Source organism: Chionomys nivalis, chromosome 18 (genome assembly GCF_950005125.1).
Source record: "Chionomys nivalis chromosome 18, mChiNiv1.1, whole genome shotgun sequence".
NCBI classification, from domain to species: domain Eukaryota; kingdom Metazoa; phylum Chordata; class Mammalia; order Rodentia; family Cricetidae; genus Chionomys; species Chionomys nivalis.
In genome coordinates, this window is record NC_080103.1 from 17,960,955 (window position 1) to 17,980,484 (window position 19,530).

Here is a 19,530-nt window from a genome sequence, read left to right on the forward strand (position 1 = left end):
TGGCTGATACATTAGACCCTCAAGTGTGGACTCTTAGGTCTTGTGGCTGATAGAGAGGGAGCATCACCCTTTCATTACACAGGTGAGAGTTCAGAGATGGAAAAAGACTTGTTCAAGGCCTCACAGCTCATAAACAGCAGAGGGACGAAAAGCCTGGGTCTCTTGGATTGTGGTCCACTGTTTTTTCCTGATTAACATACTATAGGATTTATTATTATTATCATTATCATCATCATCATCATCATTGTTATCTACTATGTCTAGGGTAACATTAAGTGCATCAAGGAGAAAGAAATACTTCACCCATCTGTGTCGGAAAGCTGCTGTGCAGCCTATGAAAGCAGCATTGCAATGGATGTGCCCTCAGGATCTTGTTGCCCTGGCATCCTGGACCCTGAAGCCAGGGAGCATGCTGCTATAATGGGCAGAAACACTGGTGGGTGGAAGGCGTGTTGCACTTAGGACAGGTTTCTCCAGAAGCCAATTTTCTGCTTCTCCTCCCCTGGCATCAGGCCCGCCTCCTCCCAGCTTCAGCCAAGCTGATAGTGAGCTCAGATCAGTCCAATCCGCCCCTGGGTTAGTAGAGGGGGCTGGAGCTGATTTCTGCCGCTTTGTGGACATCGGTAGCCTCTCCCACACGGGAAGCACACTACCAGTCTACCCTAAGGCGGCCTCTGACATCAGATGGGGCTGAAAGCAATAAGGCATCAGCTGCTCTTCAGCCCCTGCCAGCCCTGGTTTTTATTAAAGGCCAAAGTCTCAAACATTCCTAATGAGGATAAAAGGTGGGCACGGTGGGCAGAACCGGGTCGAAGCCTGAGACAGAGGCCAGAGCAGAGAGGGCTGGGGCCCAGCTGTGGCCTCATTTCCCGCTAGGAAAGGTGACGACCAGCTAAGCCTGACCGGCTGCTGTTTGCCTCCCACCTCTCGATTTACTCAGAATTAACCTACTTCACTTGAGCAAATACCCCAGGCCTGTGTTGTCTGCCTGTGAAATGGAACAATGCCTCTTAGTCCACTGAATCACAGCAGTCGGCTTGCCAGAAGGCCCAGGAGGTCCAGGCTGCCTCAGCAGAAGCCCCTGAAACTGGGCTTCGACCCTCAGACTCATTTCCTGTCTGAATCATGATGGGATTCTGGGCCAGTTCCTGTTTCTATCTGGGTCATCAGTGGAGAGTGAAAGTCACCATTAGTTTCGGGATTACAGTCTGGGGATGCCATACTGTAACACCATCCAGCACCCACATGCCTTCACCGTCTCGTGGGAAAGCACCATCCTGCAAACGGAGGGGGTCCCTTGGGTCAGTGCTTCTCAGAGGGAGCTGTTCCCGGAGACTCCATTTACCCTGATGGATCCCAGGTAGCCAAAGCCAATTTCCCAAGTTCTTAAACAAACCAGCGCATACTCCCTAAAAGAGATAGCATCTGAAAGTGCGGTCCTGCCACTGTAGCAAGGCGATGATGGGGACACAGTGTGGCGATGATGAGGACACGGGGACTGCAGCCTTTGCTTGTTCCCTGTTAGAGGAGCCACAGGGTCTTCCAGAAGTCTTCCCAAGGCCCCACCTTGATCTTAACATTGGTACAAACAGTCCCTCCTACCGGCATTCTTTTGACTGAAATGCAATCATCCTTTCTTGCAGGCATCTGCAGCCTCTTGTGTGTGCTGTTTGCTGTCTCCAAAGCACACGTGGTTTGTTAGGCCAGGATCCTACACCGGAGGGGCCTTTGGTTAATTACTGCATGGTAGGGGAGGCCACAACTGAAAAGAGAGTGACTTGGTGACTCCCGTGAGCTGCTCTTCAGGTATGGAGTCATCTTAGGAAGAGAGAGAAGGATTTGGGCATGAGTAACCAAAGATAAACAAGTTATGCAGAGCAGAAGTTGGTCTACAGAAGACAGTAAGATGAGGAAGTAAGAAAGAACTCAGTTGCCCCCAAACAAAGATGTGGAGTGTTGATTCTGAAACTGAACAAGGGAAGAGCTGCAGGTGTCTAAGCAGGACATTGACATATGTATGTCTGGCACTGAAGGACTTGCTAGTCATGCAACCTCGGGCAAGTCCTTAACCTCAGGAACATTCATTTCCTTGGGTGTGAGGCAGGCATAATAGGAGCAGCCACATTGCAGTGCTTTGCTGAGGCTCACCGAGAGAAAGCAGCACAGGACATAACAGGCAGTGAGCCGCACACAGTCTTGGCTCCTATTACCATATGCTGTGAGTCTGAACAGTTTCTGGAACTTTGGGCAGGGTCGGACTTAGAGCGCTGTGAAGGGGTCTAAGGAGAGATGGATTTCTGCTTGTGTCTCTCTGCTTCTGTCTGAGATGCTGTATTATCCAAACGTGCTGATGATCATGCCGACAGACCCCAGGACAGAAGGGGACCGTGCTCACACAGGTCTAGGGCATAGGGCAATTCTGTGTCTCCCTCATTTGATGAAGAGTCTAGGAAGACTAGAGGCACACCTGAGAAAGACAGAGAACTGGTTGCCTGTGTGGGTGTGGGCACTGTATCCACCCAGCCCTGAAGCATGTCTCTAGTAAGCTTTCATGAAATAAGAATAGGCCAGTCCAGGCTGGAAGGTGGTTCAGAGGCTAAGAGCACTTGTTCTTGCCGAGGACCCGGGTGATTCACGGCACCTACATGGTGGCTCATAACCATCTGTAACTCCAGTTCCTGGGGATCTGATGCCCTCTTCTGACCTTAATAGGCACTAGGCACATACATGCTGCACTGGACAAAATACACGCATAAAACTGAATAAATAAATCTGAGAGAAGAAAGAGGAGGAGGAGGAGAGGGGACCAATCAGTGAACAGATGGGTGGAGCCAGGGTACCCCTGAATCCAGTATGACCTCCCCATAGTAATTTATTAACCCCTTCTCTATCTGACTTTTTTCCCCTTAATACTTCTGACTAACTTTTGCCTTTAAAGCATATATATATATATATATATATATATATATATATATATAGTCTCTGGCCCTAATAAAATGTAAGCTCTGTGAAGGTGAGGATTTTTGTTTCTTCTTTCTCTCCTATAAATCAACACCTAGCACATGGCAGGTTTTCAATAAATACTTTTGGTTTTATAAATGGGTGGATGAATGAACAAGTAAAAGGCCCCGTTGGAACCAGAACCCTCAAACTCTGACCTCCTCTTCTTCCTTTGCCGCCTCCTCCCACTAACGTGCCTCTAGGACACAACTCCATGTCTTTGAATTCTAAACTGTCTGTATCCTCTTTCAATAAGTAGGAAGCAGGCAGAAAAAGCAATCTGTTGAGGCCCCATCTCTACAACAGATGGGCATGCTTGTCGTCTCCCTAGAAAGATGCTCTGACTTTCTAGGAAGGGATACTCTGCTTGCACAGAAGCTTCCGGGGATCCCTAGGCTGGGGGATTCTGGGGTGGGAGAGGCGACAGCGCGTGTGTGCATTTCTGAAGGATCATCACATTTAAGGGAAGAGGACAAGCCGGATGTGAGGCGGGTCATAAAGCACGGGATGGCAAGTGTGCATCTGGCTGGTTGGCGGAATGGCCTCAGCAGTGTATCAATTCCTTGCGCGAGACAGGAGGATAGAGCCTGGGGTCAAGGCGACCGGGTGATGAAAGACAAACAAGCTGAGAAACAGGGCAGAGAAGAGTTGCAGATGTCCTGCAAGAAGAACGATCCGGGAGCTGGAGCGTGTGTTCTGACCACATGACTGGGTAGCTGGGACATCAAAGGCCCAGCAACAGGGCACGGCATAGAAACACCAGCCGTCTGCAGCCCCGGCATGCACAGAGCTAGTGCCCAAAGCAGGATACAAAGATAGGGCCAGAATCTGATCAAAAGCTAGAAGGATGGGCTGCAGGGCCGCTCAGTTTGCAGAGGGCTTGCCTAGCAACTCAGAAGCCGGTTACGATGATGCGAGCTTATAAGCCCAGCCAATGCAGAAAGGGAAGAAGGAGGAGAATTAGAAGTTTAAGATCATCCTTAGCTGCAGAGAAAGTTTGAGGTCACCCTCAAACTAGTCTCAAAACTTAAAACAGAGAGGGAGGAGAGAGAGAGAGAGAGAGAGAGAGAGAGAGAGAGAGAGAGAGAGAGAGAACACTGAAGAGGTGAGTATTGGAAGGGGCATCATTGTAATCTTCACCCTTTGTTTCCAGCTACCCAAGACGAGACCAGTCCCTTAGGTCTTAAACACATTGACTACTGCAGTTCCAAACATGCTGGGCCCGAGCCATTGCCTAGAAAGTATGCACCCCTCACCTGCTCTCTCATCTGCTTCTTCTGCAGGAAAGTGTGGACCTGGGAGAGATCATGTTCTCCCTCTGCTACCTGCCCACAGCAGGCAGGCTCACCCTCACCGTGATCAAGTGCCGCAATCTCAAGGCCATGGACATCACGGGCTACTCAGGTACCTCTCTTACCCTGGGTTGTCACTTGGCCTCCCTAAAGTCCAAACCATAGGGTTCAGAAGAGTCTTCAGGAAGAAAGGGCGAGAGTTGTCACTCTTCTTAGGGGCCAAACTCCCTGCATCCGAATGCCACCTTTGCCACCTCCTTCCTATGTAAAGATGTGTATTCTGTACTGGCATTCTGCCTCCGTGTGGGCAGAGCTCTGCCATGACCGACTTGAAGGAGGAAAAGATTGTTGGACTCACAGGTTCAAAGGTCATCTGATCCCCTTGCTTTGAGCCTGGGTAGCACAGTATATCACAGCACCTGTTGGGGAGTATGCTCCCTCATGACAGCCAGGAAACGAGGAGAGAAGAGTGGGGGCAAGGTCCCATCATCCCTTTCAAGGGTGTGTTCCCCAGGATCCCGGCATTTCTATCATGACTAGTCCCACAGACTGGGGCCCAGGGCTTCACTGCCCGGGAGGGACAGTCAAGATCTAAACTGTAGCAGTTTTTTCATCTGAAAAGTGGAAATATTAATCCTGTGCACCAGTTGGATTCAGAATAGGCTCGGTAATCCACGTACTTGTGGGCACTTGGTAGATACCGTTTCTATTAGCATCATTCTCGGGGAGGGTCAGTCTTCCCAGTTAAAATGGGGCTCCAGGGCCTGCAGAAGTTATATGAAGTTGGAATGTAAATGGTAGCAGGTTCGCCCAGGCCTGGGGCAACAGTCTGCGTACTGCGTTCACCAAAGGAGTGGATGCACTGGAAAGCAAAGTGCGTTTGCATTCAAGTCTCTGTGGTTTTCCGGCAAAGCTCCTGCATTGGCCTGAGTACCACAGCAGCTTCACTGAAGAGAAGCCTAGTGCAGTTCCAGTCACAGGGAGACGCTTGTGTGGAGGCAGCTGCAGAAACTCGCCGGCTCAACGTGGTACAGGAGGCTTGATCCTTCCTGCCACGCTGCAGGCTGTCATAGGGCAGCGGTTCTAAACCCCTTTGGGCTTACATATTAGATGTCCTGCATATCAGACATTTTACATTACAACTCATGACAGTAGCAAATTACAGTCATGAAGTAGCAACGAAAATAATTTTATGGTTGGGGGGTTTACCACAACAAGAGGTACTGTTTAAAGGATCGCAGCATTAGGAAGGTTGAGAACCACTGTCTTGGGGGAGTTTATCTATGTTTTGAGTTAACAAAGTGGTAGCTTGAGGCCTGGAAACCTCCTCCCCCACTGTCAGTTCACACTGCCCTGAGATGTGTACAAGTGAAGCCTTCCAGAGTATTTCCCAAAAAACACGGGGCTGCATCAGGATGCTGGACGTGGGAAAAGGCTTGGTTTGCTTCCCAAGACCTCCACCCAAGAGGCTCTTCAAATGGTTCTGATTATCAGTGTAAAACCATACGGGAGGCAGCTCTGAACTCGAATGAAAATATGGTTGAGTTTTCCAAGTGCTTCCTTTGTGTTCACTGTTTGTTTTCCTGGGAACATGACTACACGTGCCAGGAAAAGATGGTGATGGTGGAACCAAACACAGTGGCACACGCCTGAATCCCCAGCACCTGGGAGGCTGAAAGCAAGAACCCTGCAAGTTTGAGGTTGGTCTAGACACATAGCAAGTTCAAGGCCAGTCTGAGCTACATAATATGACCCTGTCCCAAAAACTCAAAAGCCAGGTATGTAGCACAGTGCTAGAGAGAATGCTTGCTTAGCATAAACAAAACCCTGGATTCAGTATCCACCATGGCAGAGGGAGACAGAGAGAGAGAGAGAGAGAGAGAGAGAGACAGAGAGACAGAGAGACAGAGAGACAGAGACAGAGAGACAGAGACAGAGAGACAGAGACAGAGAGACAGAGACAGAGAGACAGAGACAGAGAGACAGAGACAGAGAGACAGAGACAGAGAGACAGAGACAGAGGCAGGCTGATGGTCCAGCTGAAAACACCTAAGTGTACACCTTATGGAGATGGAGGAAGTGGTCTGGGGGCTTGGGAACTAAATTTTTTTTTAATCATTTTGAGTTCCTGCTCCCACCTCCCACAGTCGCTATGGTACCCACTTGAGTCCAAAGCCCTCGCTGGGGCCCCCAAGCTCTTCCTCCCCCAAGGCAGCTGACTCACATCAGGATGCAGCCGAGAGCATCACAAACCTCTGCTGACATCGAAAAAAGTTCTCAGGCGACAGCAAGCCAGCTTCCCTCGAATACAGCCAATGTAGATTTCATTTTAATACCAAAATAAGTGCACACGAGGACAGAAATTCACTAAGGACTCTCAAGGCGGCTGAGGGAAATAGGATTTTGCTGCCCCAGTCCCCAAACCTGTCTTCTCTTCTTGTAATCAAATTGATGTGTTAGAGAGTGAAGCCATGGGTAGTAACAAGGGCTGCTGTAGATCGGGGGGTTGGGGTAAAAGGCTTGTTCTTAGTGTTAAGTTCTAACCTCTCCGCACAGCTTCTGCTCTTCCCTACCGGGGTCTGGAATCCTATGTTAAACTTCAGCTGGATTCCACAAACGCAAGGGTCTTCTTTGCAACAGAGATGCCTGTTTTGTTCATTGAGGTGTGCAAGTCCCTGCAGCAATGCATGAAACACCATAAGCCTTCATTAACTGTGGATTAATGAATGAGCCGGTGAACTCTGAATGAATGGATTTACATATAGCAAATGACTCCAGCCCAAGGTGATGAAGTGGATACCTGCATGCCCAGGGCACCTCATGGTGCATTGTCTGCGCGTGAGCTTGAGGTTGTGGTTGCCTTTCAGCCCAGAAGGGTCTGACATTGGACTAATGTGGAAAGAAAATGGAGCTCCTTGATTTCTGTTCTAGACTTAGAGGTCTGACACTGACCTCTAAACCCAAAGATCTTCCTATTTGATCCAAAGTAGCCCAGAGTCAACTGCCTAAGCCTATTTTCTAGAACCATGGCAGTAAAAGTAGTACAAAATAATTATAAAGACCGGTATGGTGCAAAGGTGTGGATTCACCCTTTGTCTCTGCTGCCTTTGGTTTATACTGCATTGAATCTAGTGGCCCAGAGTGACTTTGAAGTCAGGCCTGGGTCAACTCCTAGGCAAGTCATTTAATCTCTCTAACCCTCCATTTCCGCCTATGAAATGGAGATATCAATGATAAATGTGTTGCAGGGTAGATGGGAAGTAAACCTGATGATAGATATCTCTTATCACAAGAGCATGCTCTAAATGCTGAATTCTAATGACTCCTGCACAATGGGGCAGGAATACGGTGTTGGGTTTTAGGCCCTGGTGCTCAGGGCACCATAGAGTAGAGCAGACCTCAAAGATCATCTGGGGCCACATTCTATTCAATGCCTCAAACATTTCCCAAAAGCACCCTGGGGAGCAGTCTCTGCTCTCTGACTAGCCTCTGGGAGGGTGGTGCGAGCTCAGTTCCTGCAGAAAGAAATCTGCTCACTGAATGCTATAAACCAGGTATTCCTTGTAGGGATGGACAAATCTGGAGAAGTCACTGGCCCAGTGGCTCATGGGATAAGTGGCTATGCCTCTGTTTTCCTTAAATGGAAATGTGTTCTGAATGGAGTGTCTGGAACCGGGAACGGAAGAGGGACAATGTGGCGTCAATCTAGAGACGCTTTCTAAAGCAACGTGTAGCTGGAGAGACTTGACTATTAAAGTCAGGTCATGGGCTTCGCTTTTTCACTTGTGGTGACCTGATCCATGTCCTAGGGAAGAGCCATAGGGAAGGGAGCCTGTGGAAACCAGACAGCTGCGGCCCATGAGCTCGCAACACTTCTTCCTCTTTACCAAATGCTCCCCAGAGTGTGTGTAGGGGTTGGAGGGCTGAAAGTGTATAGTCAGGACAGGAGGTTGATTAGATTCCTCATGGTCTCCCCAGGTCCTCCATAAACCCAAGTGTCCCTGTGGCTACGGCACAGCTGCCACTGTCGTCCCGGTTAGTCAGCAGCTCGCTTGGACGTCTGTGAGAATGCTTTCAAGGCTTGAAGCTTGGCTGGGCTCATCTCGCGGTGTCTAGTTTTTATTCTAAGTACAGCCTTCATCTGTCCTTTCCCCTACATGATACCCAACAGTGTGAGGCCTAGTGGGTTCTCAGGGATCCAGGAGGCACAACTATGTACTGCAGAGCTACAAGGCCAGGAGAGGGGCTACTTTGGATCATGCCTCCTAACGGGTTTGCATGAGCCCTGGCTTCTGGACAAGAAGATGTCTGAGCTCATCAAGGTCTCAAAGCTGTTATTACCTGCAAGTTGTCCTCTTTCTTGAGCTGTGCAGCATAAATACTCATTATGACGATGACTGAGACACCTGTGCTATGAGCTATAATAGCTGTCCCTTCATTTGGATGAGTAGAAAATTTCAGAGTAGAAAGAAAATGACCATGAAATATCCATTCAGAAAGCTAAAAGGGAGAGAAGGTTAGGAGGATCATGGGAGTTTAATAAAAAGGCATCTCTTTGCAGCATGGAGAGAATCCAAGATCCCACTGAGAAATAAAATGTCAACCAGCTGCCCCGAGTCTCGGGGGGGAGGGGGGGGACTGCCTCCCTCGCTCTCCTGGCCACAGTTCCTCCTAGCTTCACTGCTCAGAAGTGGCCAGGAAATGGTTTCCAGGGAAGCAGAGAGTGGGGCCACTTCCCTGTTTCTTGACTCCAAATGGAAATGGGATTCCTGGGACAGTGGGACCCAGAATCATGTCTCCGAGCAGGGAGGACAAGAACAGCTTTGCAACCGATGTTGCTTCCTTCTAGCATGTGGCTGCTCCTCGTGCAGCACTGAGTCCTATTTTTACCCCCCTGATCTTTTGGTTAAAAAGCTGGCAACCCTCCAGAGGAGATGATTCTGTATAGGTAAAAGAAACAGTGCTTTTTGTTAGCCTCAACTCTCTTTGAGCTCTCCGGCCGTGGTGCAGCTGAGATTTAGGGCTGGGAACTACATAACCATTGACAGTGTCTTGTCTAAATTGGGGCTAGATTTCCTATTAGTAACACACCATTAGGTACTCTCCCAAGAACACAAAGGTAGCCAGAGACTGTTTATTAAGTGTGGAGCGTCCTCAGAGACAGGTGTGCTACATAAATACAAGGTGACTTAATTACCTGAACCCACCGATCCCATCTGATGAGCAGCGGTAGGTCCAGGGCTTCGGTCCCTCTGTGACAATCATGGTTGGAGAATACCTGTCTAATGGTGGCTCACACCTGTTACCTCAGCACTTGGAAAGGTGAAGCAGGTGCACAGCTGTGAGTCTGAGGCCAGCCTGGCCTACCGAGGAGAACGCATGTCTAAAAGCAAACAAACAAAGCGACAACAACCATCTGTTTAACACACGATATTCTTGCCCTGCCTTCCTTGGCACAGATCCCTACGTCAAAGTATCCCTGCTGTGTGACGGGCGGAGGCTGAAGAAGAAGAAAACAACCATCAAAAAGAACACCCTCAATCCCGTCTACAACGAGGCCATCATCTTTGACATCCCCCCAGAAAACATGGATCAAGTGAGCCTGCTCATCTCCGTTATGGACTATGATAGGTAGGTGCCTGCCCAGAAACGCATGGCTACTTTCCTCCAATGCAGCATAGGTGCCCTTGACCTTAGACCTGGGGTTCAGGGCCCATCGGTTTCAAAATGGCTCCACTTAAGGAAGACGTAGGAATTGGAGGAAGAGCATGGACTTGCCCCAGTTCCCGGCTTCCCTTCCCAGTCTGCTCCCATCAGAGATGACTCCATCTACCACCTTCCCTGAATTCATCCCTGACTACTTCTTTTCTTCTACTTGCTGCCAAGTCCCATCTTCTGCCCTTTCGAGTCTCCTTTCCTGCAAGATGACTGTGCAGCCCCCATCACTTTCTGCCCTAAGTCAGTGACCAGACTCGAGACACATCTGCCTGAACACCTTTCTCCTGGTCCTGCCCTTCTGTAGAATCACCACTGGCTCCCAGTGTCCCTACATCCCTTGATCTGGACCCCAAATTGCCATCCACCAACTCCCCTCCCTTTTCTTCTCCTTTTTTGATTCTTCATTCCTAAGGCTGGCTCAGAAACATTTTCAACTGCTCCGTCTCCCATGACTCTTCTCCCCAGGTATCATCTAGTTGACGGATACAGAAGTTACACAATAAAGCCTCAACCCTAGATTTTTAGCTCAAGTTCTCAGGCATGGTAGGTGCTTGACTAACACACTTGAGGGATGATTTATGCTCTTGCTGAGTGAATAAATCACAGCCTAGCCTCTAGTGGCATGGAGAAATGATGCTCAGGGCAGGTTGGTTTATTTCCAAGTGCCGAGATCCTCAGAGAGGTTGTAACATAAAGAGGTTGTCAAATAAGGGAAGAGACAGACCCCCTAACACCCTTCTGCCTTCTGCCACTGTTTCCTGAGATTCCACATAAATTTTTAGCCTTTTCTCAGTTCTTTAAGCCCCTTACCATAAGAGGATAGGCAAAGCCTCAGGGCCACTGGCAGCTGAAGACCCTGACGCATTGATCTTCAGAGCTCATGGTTCTGAGTTAGATGTGCTAGACAGAGCCCGCCTCCACCCCAAAGGACCGGACCTCCATTCTAGTGGCATTTTGAATGACCAACACTACCAGTACCTTTGTTTCCCCTTCAGAGTTGGTCACAATGAGATCATAGGAGTCTGTAGAGTGGGGATCAATGCTGAAGGCCTCGGCAGGGACCATTGGAACGAGATGCTGGCTTATCCACGGAAACCCATCGCACACTGGCACTCCTTGGTGGAGGTAAAGAAATCCTTCAAAGAGGTGGGTGAGGTTGCCTGGCCACTGGCATGTTTCCTGCATGATGGCGTGGGCTGGAGAATGGCAGTTGGCTGCTGCGAGTCCCCCACCTTTAATGGAAAGGGGGCATGGGGACCATCCAGTGTATAGCACAGATGAGAAAGAAGATGTAGGCCACCTGGCAAAACAGCCCTGACTGTGAGCATTTCAAAAGCAACAATGATGGGGCTAGGGATGTAGCTCAGACTCCTGGCCTCGCATGCATGAAGCCCTGACTGAGTTCAGTTTCCAGCGCTGCCTAAAGCCAGGCGTGGTGGCACACACCTGTAACCCCAGTGTTTGGCAGGAGATATATAGCTTAAGGTCATCCTCAGCTTCATAGCAGGTTTGAGGCCAACGTGGGCTCCATCGGGCCTTGCCTCAGAAAAAGAGCGAAGTTCAAAAGCAGCATCAAGTTCTTAATGGAAAGTAAGAACTCTGAAGAAGTCTTCCCAGAAGTCCATTGTGCCAGGCCTAAAAAGCTTTCTCAAAGCTCCTGGGCCAATTTTGTCCTGTAGGAGTAAGCCCCAAAGGGGGTGAGGTCAGAACTGGCAAGGAACATCAGAGCAGTAAGTTCTCTGTGGCTCCAGGCAGCTACCACTTAGATGAGAGAGCCAAAGAATATGGTCCTCTCCTGCACGCTGCTTCTTACTGCAGCTCGGAGAGAGGGTGGTGTCCAGTGTCACACCTCACTGAAGCTGGAGGCCTGAATCCTAACAGAGCTGGGCCTCCGGTCTTGGCTTCCTCTGAGCCCCTTACTTGTCCCTCAGTGGCAGCTTTGAGAAGGATTTATTGTCTGTCCAGATGCAGGACACATCTGCATGGACACTTCTCTTGGTCCTGCCCTTCTGAAGACTCACTGATAGCTCCCGTTGTCCAAACCTCTCACAGTCTGGACCCTAAATTATCATCCTCCTAACCGTCCCCCCTTTCTTCTCTTGGTGGTCCCCAGGTACTGGTCAGCCAAGCTGTCGGCTTCATTTCCAGTATCCTACCCAACCCATCCTGGAAAGCCTGGTGATAATTCTTCCAGCTTAGTGAGCGCTCGCTATGTCTAGAGAACTGTACAAAACAGAAAATCCTTAATTCCAAACTAAAGAGTTCTCTCCTCTTCCACACAGCCTTTACGAGTAACCCCTTCCCACTTTGACCAGAAAAGGCCTGGCACACCCGAGGACCTGCAGACCCCTTCCTTTCTCAGGATAGCAAGAGCAATCCCAATCATGGTTCACGGTGTCAGTCCCCAGAAAGAACAAAAGCTAAGGAGATTAGACACGTTGAAATCTGTGGAGGAGGTGGCTTCCAGGGAGTCACACTAGTCAGCTTACGTCCCCAGACCCTGAGACAGTATCAAGGAGCCAGGAGTAGGCCAAGGATCCTGCCAACTCAGGTCTTTCCGTCCAGTCTTGTGGCTGCAGTGGCTTTACCACACCTGTGGCCCTTCAATGAGCAAGACCAGTCTCTCGGGGGCCCCTCCTCCCTTTGTGGAGCCCTGTCCTGTCTGCGAGAAGGCTCTCTTCATGGTGTGAGTGAGGCTTCTACTCCCAGTCACAGGCAGGAATGACTAGACAGAGCACTAGCCAACCTGAAGCCCTTGTAACACCTCACCAAAGTCTGTGTGGATTCAACCCAGGAGCAGGATGTGAAGCCTTAATCCCCCCCCCCCCCCTTCCGTTGTAATATTGTGGAGATATTTAAGAATAGTCGTCTGGTGGCCTGGCATGGAATGTGAGTTAAGAGGCCTTTGTTGGGCTGTGACCCTTCACATAAGTAATTCACCGCCCTCCTCTGGTCTTTGGCTTTCCGGTTGATAAATGAGAAGAAAAGAGACCCCTCCCCCATCTCAGCTTTTCTGATAAATGCTAACCCTCAAGGGCAGATGGGCCCAGGAACCCACATGTTGGACCATAGCTGCGTCTCTCATCTTGAATCTGCAGTGGAGGGCCACCATTGCCAGGTCCTCCGTCTGCCTCTGACAAAGAAAGAAACCACCAGAACAGTAGCCGGAGCTAAGGGCAGAGTACCGCAGAAGTGCCAAGCCCTGACCCTGGAATCATGACGAATACCATCCAATTAAGCCAAATAATTGATTCCAAGGGCCTTTTCTTTGAGAAACTCCAACTGTCTAGTCCAGATGAAAAAGGCAAGAAAGATAAAGTAGATTGAAGCCCTTGAAAATGAATATTTGATGAGACCGTAAAGGGAAAGTAACTGTATATGGAAAACGAAAAAGAGATTAAATTGATTCACATCCTTTGGGTTTACTTTTTTTTCTTGACCTGGCAGTGGGGAGAGCGCCCCTCCCCCAGCCGCTCTCCTCTCATTTTCTGCTCAGAGGATCGCTTCTCTCCGCAAGGAGAAGCTGAAAAGGACATTTGTCCTGGCAACTTAGGGTTTCGGCGGTGTGCATTCGGTGTGGTTTTCACTGCCCCTCTCAGTGAAAGCACCTTTTTAAAAAAACGCGTCTACAGGCTTGCCTGGCTAACACCACCCAGTCACTCTGCTCCTGAGGTTCTTCTCACCCGTGTGCTCCCAGTCCTCCCGCGGCCTCCCGTCTTGCCTTCTTTGGGGCCCCGTTTAGCTAGAGACTCAGATCTTGTATTTGCACAACCCGGAAAGAGATCTTTCCAGCGTTTGAGATGATAAAGGGCCTACCCTCACGCCTCTCTCAGCAGAGTTCCCAATGCTGTGATCATTTCTTTTTCACTGATGAGAGCAGAGAGCACCATGCGGGCTCAACTGTTTGGGGTTTAAAATTAAGGTTGAGGGAAACAAATTAACTGGAAAGGCATTTCTTCCCTGCTTGAATCTCTCATGAATAAAAAGCTATTAAGCCACCCAGTGCCCTTCCCTCCTAAGGCTATGTGTCAATGTTACTCCCCACCCGCCCGACACACACACACAACACACACACACACACAGAGCTGGCTTGACCAGTGACCTTATCCAAGGTTCTTCATTAACTAAGGGTCATGTTCAGAGGGTCTGACATAGAGGGTTTGAGATCTCGGTTGGCACAGTACCCATTTCAGTACAGCAGAGGACCAGATAGGACATAGCTGCCCCAGAACAATAAGCTTCCTGTGTGCTGGGGACCCTTTTTGTGCTATTTCAGAACCACCTTGATAAGTCTGCTGGCATCACTCACCTCTGCATTGCCCGTGAAGCTCATCTCTTCCCTTTGTTTATCTTCATAAGGAGCATCAGGGACTAGGAGGGGAGCCAGCGTTCCCTCATTTGTTCCGAATAAACAGTCATGCTCTGTGTGACTACCCTCTGGGCTGTCGTAGAAAGGAAAAGGGCCCTTCACCTCATCATTTCATGTTTTCTGCCGACCTGGCCTGTGGCTCAGGCTGTTTAAGTGGTATGCTTGCCCAGGGGAGAAGCCGTAATAGCTCTGTACACTGCACTCACTAGAGGTGGGAAGGGAGATGTTTGAAGCTTTGCTGAAAGGAAGTACGAGGAGCCATCTCATGTCACCTTCTGGTTACGAGACACTGGAGTCAGAAGTCACAGGGGGCTCAAGAACCAGGCATTTATGTATTTACAATATTTCACCAGGGAACCCCTCGGTTGTGATTTCACTCACGTGGATGCTGCAAGCGGAGAGACAGCCACTGGAGTTAGGAGTAAGTACCTGGTGTGGGCCTGAAGAGATTAGGCTTCTGGTTACACCGTGTGTCTCTTTCCTCCACTAGTGGGTGGCCACACGCCAGCACAGTGGCAGGATGGACAAGAAAGGACCATATGCCGGGAGTGAGGAGACCCGACTGGGTCCTGGCTCTGCCCCTAACTGTCTGGATCTTGACTTCTCTGTGTCTCTGCTTGCTTGCTTGTCAGAAGACGAGGGTTCCACTTGGTGATGCCCCAAGTTCACCCGTGGTTCTGACATACGGGGGTAGCTCAGGTTGGGGCATGTCGTGGTTGTTATCACACCTACAGCCCTTTGGCTGGTTGTAGAAACCTTCAGTGTGACTGTCCAGAGAGAACTAAGGAGACAGTCACCCAGAGAAGAACCATGGGCTCTCCTTGGCCCTGTAGGCATCCCATTTACTGTGGAGGTGGTACTGCAAGTCAAATGGTCTACTTCTCAGGTAGCTCAGCTCTGCCTGGAAATTGTTGAGAAAGGGGAACTTTGTCCTGGATTCCCCCACAGCATCCGAACACATGCCCCCCTCCCCTCCGCTCCATCTCACCCGGAAAGAGATCCCTATATCTCATGAGAAGCAGAAAGGGGCTTCATTTGTGGTTCAGAACACCATGTAGATCACTTAGCACTCTTCCTCCTTCCTTCCCTCCCTCCCTCCCTCCCTCCCTCCCTCCCTCCCTCCCGCCCTGGCCCCACTCCTTCTGGAGCCTGCTCTGCAGGTACTGAGAAAATACTGGTTCTCCCAGTTGCAGAAGAGTGAGAGAGCAGTGGACACTAACTCACTTTGAAGTTAAAGCCCTGACGGATAGGTCAGGACTACTCACAGGGTCAGATCTCTGCCAGAAAACATTGCATGGCTATGCCTGGCTTTTTCATCCAAAGAAGGGTCGAATGGCTCCAGGCACAGGGCCATCCATCCTCCGCCAGCTCTTTCAGTCCATCTGCCTCATTATGTCATCTGCTTCAACGGGGCTCTGACGGGCACTGAGAGACTCATAGAGGGAATGGGCGGGGCTCTGTCTCCTCACCTTCTGCCCCTTCCCAAGCTGGCGCAAATGCTCATAGGATGCTTTAAGACTAAAGAAGGGAGCCCCAACCAAAGCAGCAGCAGGGTTGCTTTTTCCTGTGTTAACAGCTCCCAGACAAATTGCTAATAATTCATGATCGCAGGTTCTTGGCAGTAAGGGCACACACTGCCTCTCTTTGCTGCTAACATAATCTGATTTTCAGTGTGTGAAAAATGGCCGAAGCACTCAGAAATGGTTCAGTCATAGCACCTCATTAAAAGATGCACACACACACACACTCCATATTGTAAAGGAAGCAGAAATTAGGTCTGTGGAAGATCTTTTCTAAGAACCAAGCATTCCAAACAGGAAGCTCTGAGCTTATATCTTTGTTTTTGCATGGCTGACAGCAATGGTCTAGAAAGCTTCCTGAGGCCGGGAGAGGTGGACACAATGCATGAGCCAGTGACTCTGAGATGTCAGTGGCCCCAGCCATCAATAACCAGGCTTTCTTTTCCCCACAGTGGAAGGGCCGAGCTGCCAGTTTTGACAGTGAGAGCTCATGCCCATCTCCGAAACCACCTCCAACACCATGAGCCGCGCAGCCAAGCCACGCAAACGGGACTCAGCAATGTTCTTTTTCACACTTGTTTCAGCCGTCTAGACGCAGTGTCTGTACAGTCACAGTGATGGCAGCAGCAGCCGCCACTGCCTGCCAGCCCACGGTCTTCACTGCTCCTGGGCAGGGCAAGGCCGAGACCCTTGTCGTCTGTGATCAGACCTGTCTTAGTCTTTTCTGTCTCCCAAGGTGATGTTTTCGTGGTTTTTCGCTTTGTTTGGGTCTGCTGTCAAGAAAGGAAGAAAGACGCAATGATGAGAGATACAGAACAGAGAGTGGAGAGCCCAGACGTTAGCTCTGGGAAATACGATGTAAAATAAGCAGTCTTTTGTGGAAAGGCAGACTGGATCTGAAATTTTGTGCCTCCACCAAGTACTCACCCCTGAAGAGCGCAGCGGTGGGATGGAGCTGTGGCCGTATTGTCAGTGCCCTGCAAGAATGGGGTCTATCAATCTAGGAGCCGGCCTCTCTTCACTGCTGTGACACAAGCCAAGGCGGGGTCCTCTTGTTCCATGTTGAAATCATGAGACCTTGGCCATGTTTGTGACTCTGTAGGGGATCCCTGCGCCCCTTTGTTGGCTTTCCCCAACTGGGAACGTTTTGATCCCTCGTGGAAACTTCAATCCCGCTAAAACTAAACACGCCATATGTTTTCCCACACACTGCAGTTAATAATCACATTTGTTTGAAAACAAGATCTTAGTTCTCAAAAATAACCTTCATTGTAAAGAAAGGAAGCGCATATGTTCCGGAGTGATTTCTGTGTTATACATAGCTTTCTAATTCCACAAAGTACCAAGCAGCTGTTTACGATGTCTAAACAGAGCAAAGAAAAATCTAGACAACACGTTCTTTTCTGAATGGGGCATTTTGAAATCCAATCCACAATTTTGAGTCTGCCTGTCTATGAAGAGCCTCCTCTTAGCTGAAACCCAGTCTGCCAGAGACTAGTTCAGCCCCACGGACTCTGGGTCAGTAGCTTACCTTAAACTTTAGTTCTAGAAGCTATTAAGTATTCTGTGGTGTTTGTTTCCGTCTCAGTGAGAGGATCTTTGCTTGTTTGTTTTTCTATTAGCTCTCTACCATAGGACAAGTTCAGTTTAGAAAAAAAAATGACTGTATTTATAATAGCACATTCCTATCGTGGCCTTCCCACCGCACCCTGTTAGTGGGGTGATCGGCCCAGTCTAAAGTAAGCACACGAGGTTGGTTCCCACCCCTACTTGGGGCTCCACAGGACCGATTATCGGCACTGTAGGACTTGCAGGAAGCAAGCAAGCTTGGAGAAAGCCCTTCTTTCAACAACAGAAGAACAGAGATGCTATCCTCACACCTCGTATCTTACTCTGCATAGACCCCATGCTATAGGAGTAGTGGTTTAATAAAGTAGCCCCCAGTTTAAGCCAAACCACCAAGTTTCTCTGCTGCTCTAACTTTATGTAGTGCCTGCCAGCCAGAAGAAGGTTGGAATGAGCCAACAGGATAGTGTGACAAAGAAGCCGTCTACTTTCTAGTAAATGTAGAGGAATCTGGACTCCGCTGAGAATGAACCTTGGGCTAGAGACTGATGTGTAAAGATTGTCTCCCCAGATATCTTACAACTGATAAGTCTTTCTAGTCAGGCAGTCCCCTGTTCGGAAGTACTCTTGAGAGGGAGAAAACCCACAAAGTGATGACAAGAGTCCCAGCAAGCAGCCAGCTTCATTGTGTTTCCTGACGCTAAATGGACCACACGAAGGCAACTACTGTAGCCATACATCAGTGCAACTAGGAAGGAAACAGGGTTTTCTGGGTGATAAGGAGCATAGAGGTTAGTGTGAGCATCCCATCCTCCCAGAAGTGGGTTCCAAATGCATGCCCAGCTGCCACCCCTAAACCCTCAAGCCGGTGGGATACTCCATCCTAAATTTTTAGAGAGGAGGGTGTGGTCTGTATGGGTTATGGAATAACACTGGCTGTCCAAGAGACCCTTCTATGTCACAGCTACTCTTTCCGCTAAGTGAACACCCCAACACCTTCAGGAAGCCGTGCCCTGGTTATAGCCAGCCCTCTTACCACCCCAGTCAGCCGCTTTAGTTCCATTAGCCACAGTACGCAGTAGGCATGGAAGCCCACTCCAGGAAGGCTTTTAGCTCCTGGGTCCCCGCCGCCCAAGGCCCCACCAAGGGTGGCCAGATCAGTCCTCCTCTTCCTGAAGCATGATTGATACAAACGGGCTTCTCCTTCCAACAGCCTAGGATTCCTCCCTCGCAGATGAGAATTCCTAGAACGCTGATACAGAAGAAACTGAAATTCAGCGTTGACTGGCTTGCTGGCTTCCCCTAGCACAAGAAACCCTTTGGGGGGGGGGACTTTGCTGAAGTTGTGATAACTGGGGCCATTTGCATACAGAGGTTTGCAAAGGATGCCAGATTCTCCCCCTTTAGTTTGCAGTGTTTCTTGGCTGAGAGATGTTCCCCTCCCCCTTTGCACTTATCCGGGATGTTAATTAATTGTATCATCATTTTAAAAAATTATGTTGTTAATTACTGCTTTGTGTCTTCCCACCCCTGTCACAGCCTGGAGTTTTTATTCAATTAAATCTCTGTCTCTTGCCCATTTTTCTTGTCTTTTTATGTTGCTGGGATTCAGCAGGCAGCACTTACACAGGGCACAACATAACTCCTGTTTTTGTCTTCATTCGCGTACGTAGATAGCCAATTCTCCAGTCAGAGATGGGCAGAAGGGCCGTTGGGTTTTCACTCTGCCCAAAGGACATCTGGGCACCACAACAGGCTGGGTCCTGCCTACCTTCTGCCAGGCTGAAGCACAGAGCATTTGGGACATAAGACCTGGCTATCCCAGAGCCACGCGGCATCACAGGCAACCCCTATAGAGACTGAAACCTCTGTGAAGAAATGGGTCACGCACCTAGCTGGAAAACACACTGCTTTTGTATTTTGTGTTTCCAGGAGAGAAATGATGCTAACTCTCGTAAAAGCACAACTTAGGAAAGCCTCAGGGGGAAAAAAACTATATAAAAAAAATAGTATCGTAGACTTGAGATTTCTAAAAGAACACTCCAGCTTAAGAGTATGGCTTCTC

The 19,530-nt window shown here is 49.4% G+C and overlaps 1 protein-coding gene across 7 annotated transcripts in view; it reads left to right on the plus strand.

The window, feature by feature from the left end:
* Syt6 (synaptotagmin 6) overlaps positions 1-19,034 on the plus strand; it is a 62,944-nt gene extending 43,910 nt beyond the window's left edge. For 4 of the 7 annotated variants that reach the window (XM_057793329.1, XM_057793332.1, XM_057793328.1 and 1 more), the window contains exons 4-7: positions 4,284-4,404; positions 9,752-9,923; positions 11,006-11,156; positions 16,352-19,034. In XM_057793329.1, the coding sequence (XP_057649312.1) occupies positions 4,284-4,404; positions 9,752-9,923; positions 11,006-11,156; positions 16,352-16,423 (516 nt within the window). In that variant the 3' untranslated portion in view covers positions 16,424-19,034. Of the gene's footprint in view, positions 1-4,283; positions 4,405-9,751; positions 9,924-11,005; positions 11,157-14,732; positions 14,801-16,351 lie in introns of all 7 variants that reach the window. The other 3 variants (XR_009058597.1, XR_009058598.1, XM_057793331.1) reach the window with 3 other exon arrangements.
* Positions 19,035-19,530: the final 496 nt, after the last annotated feature.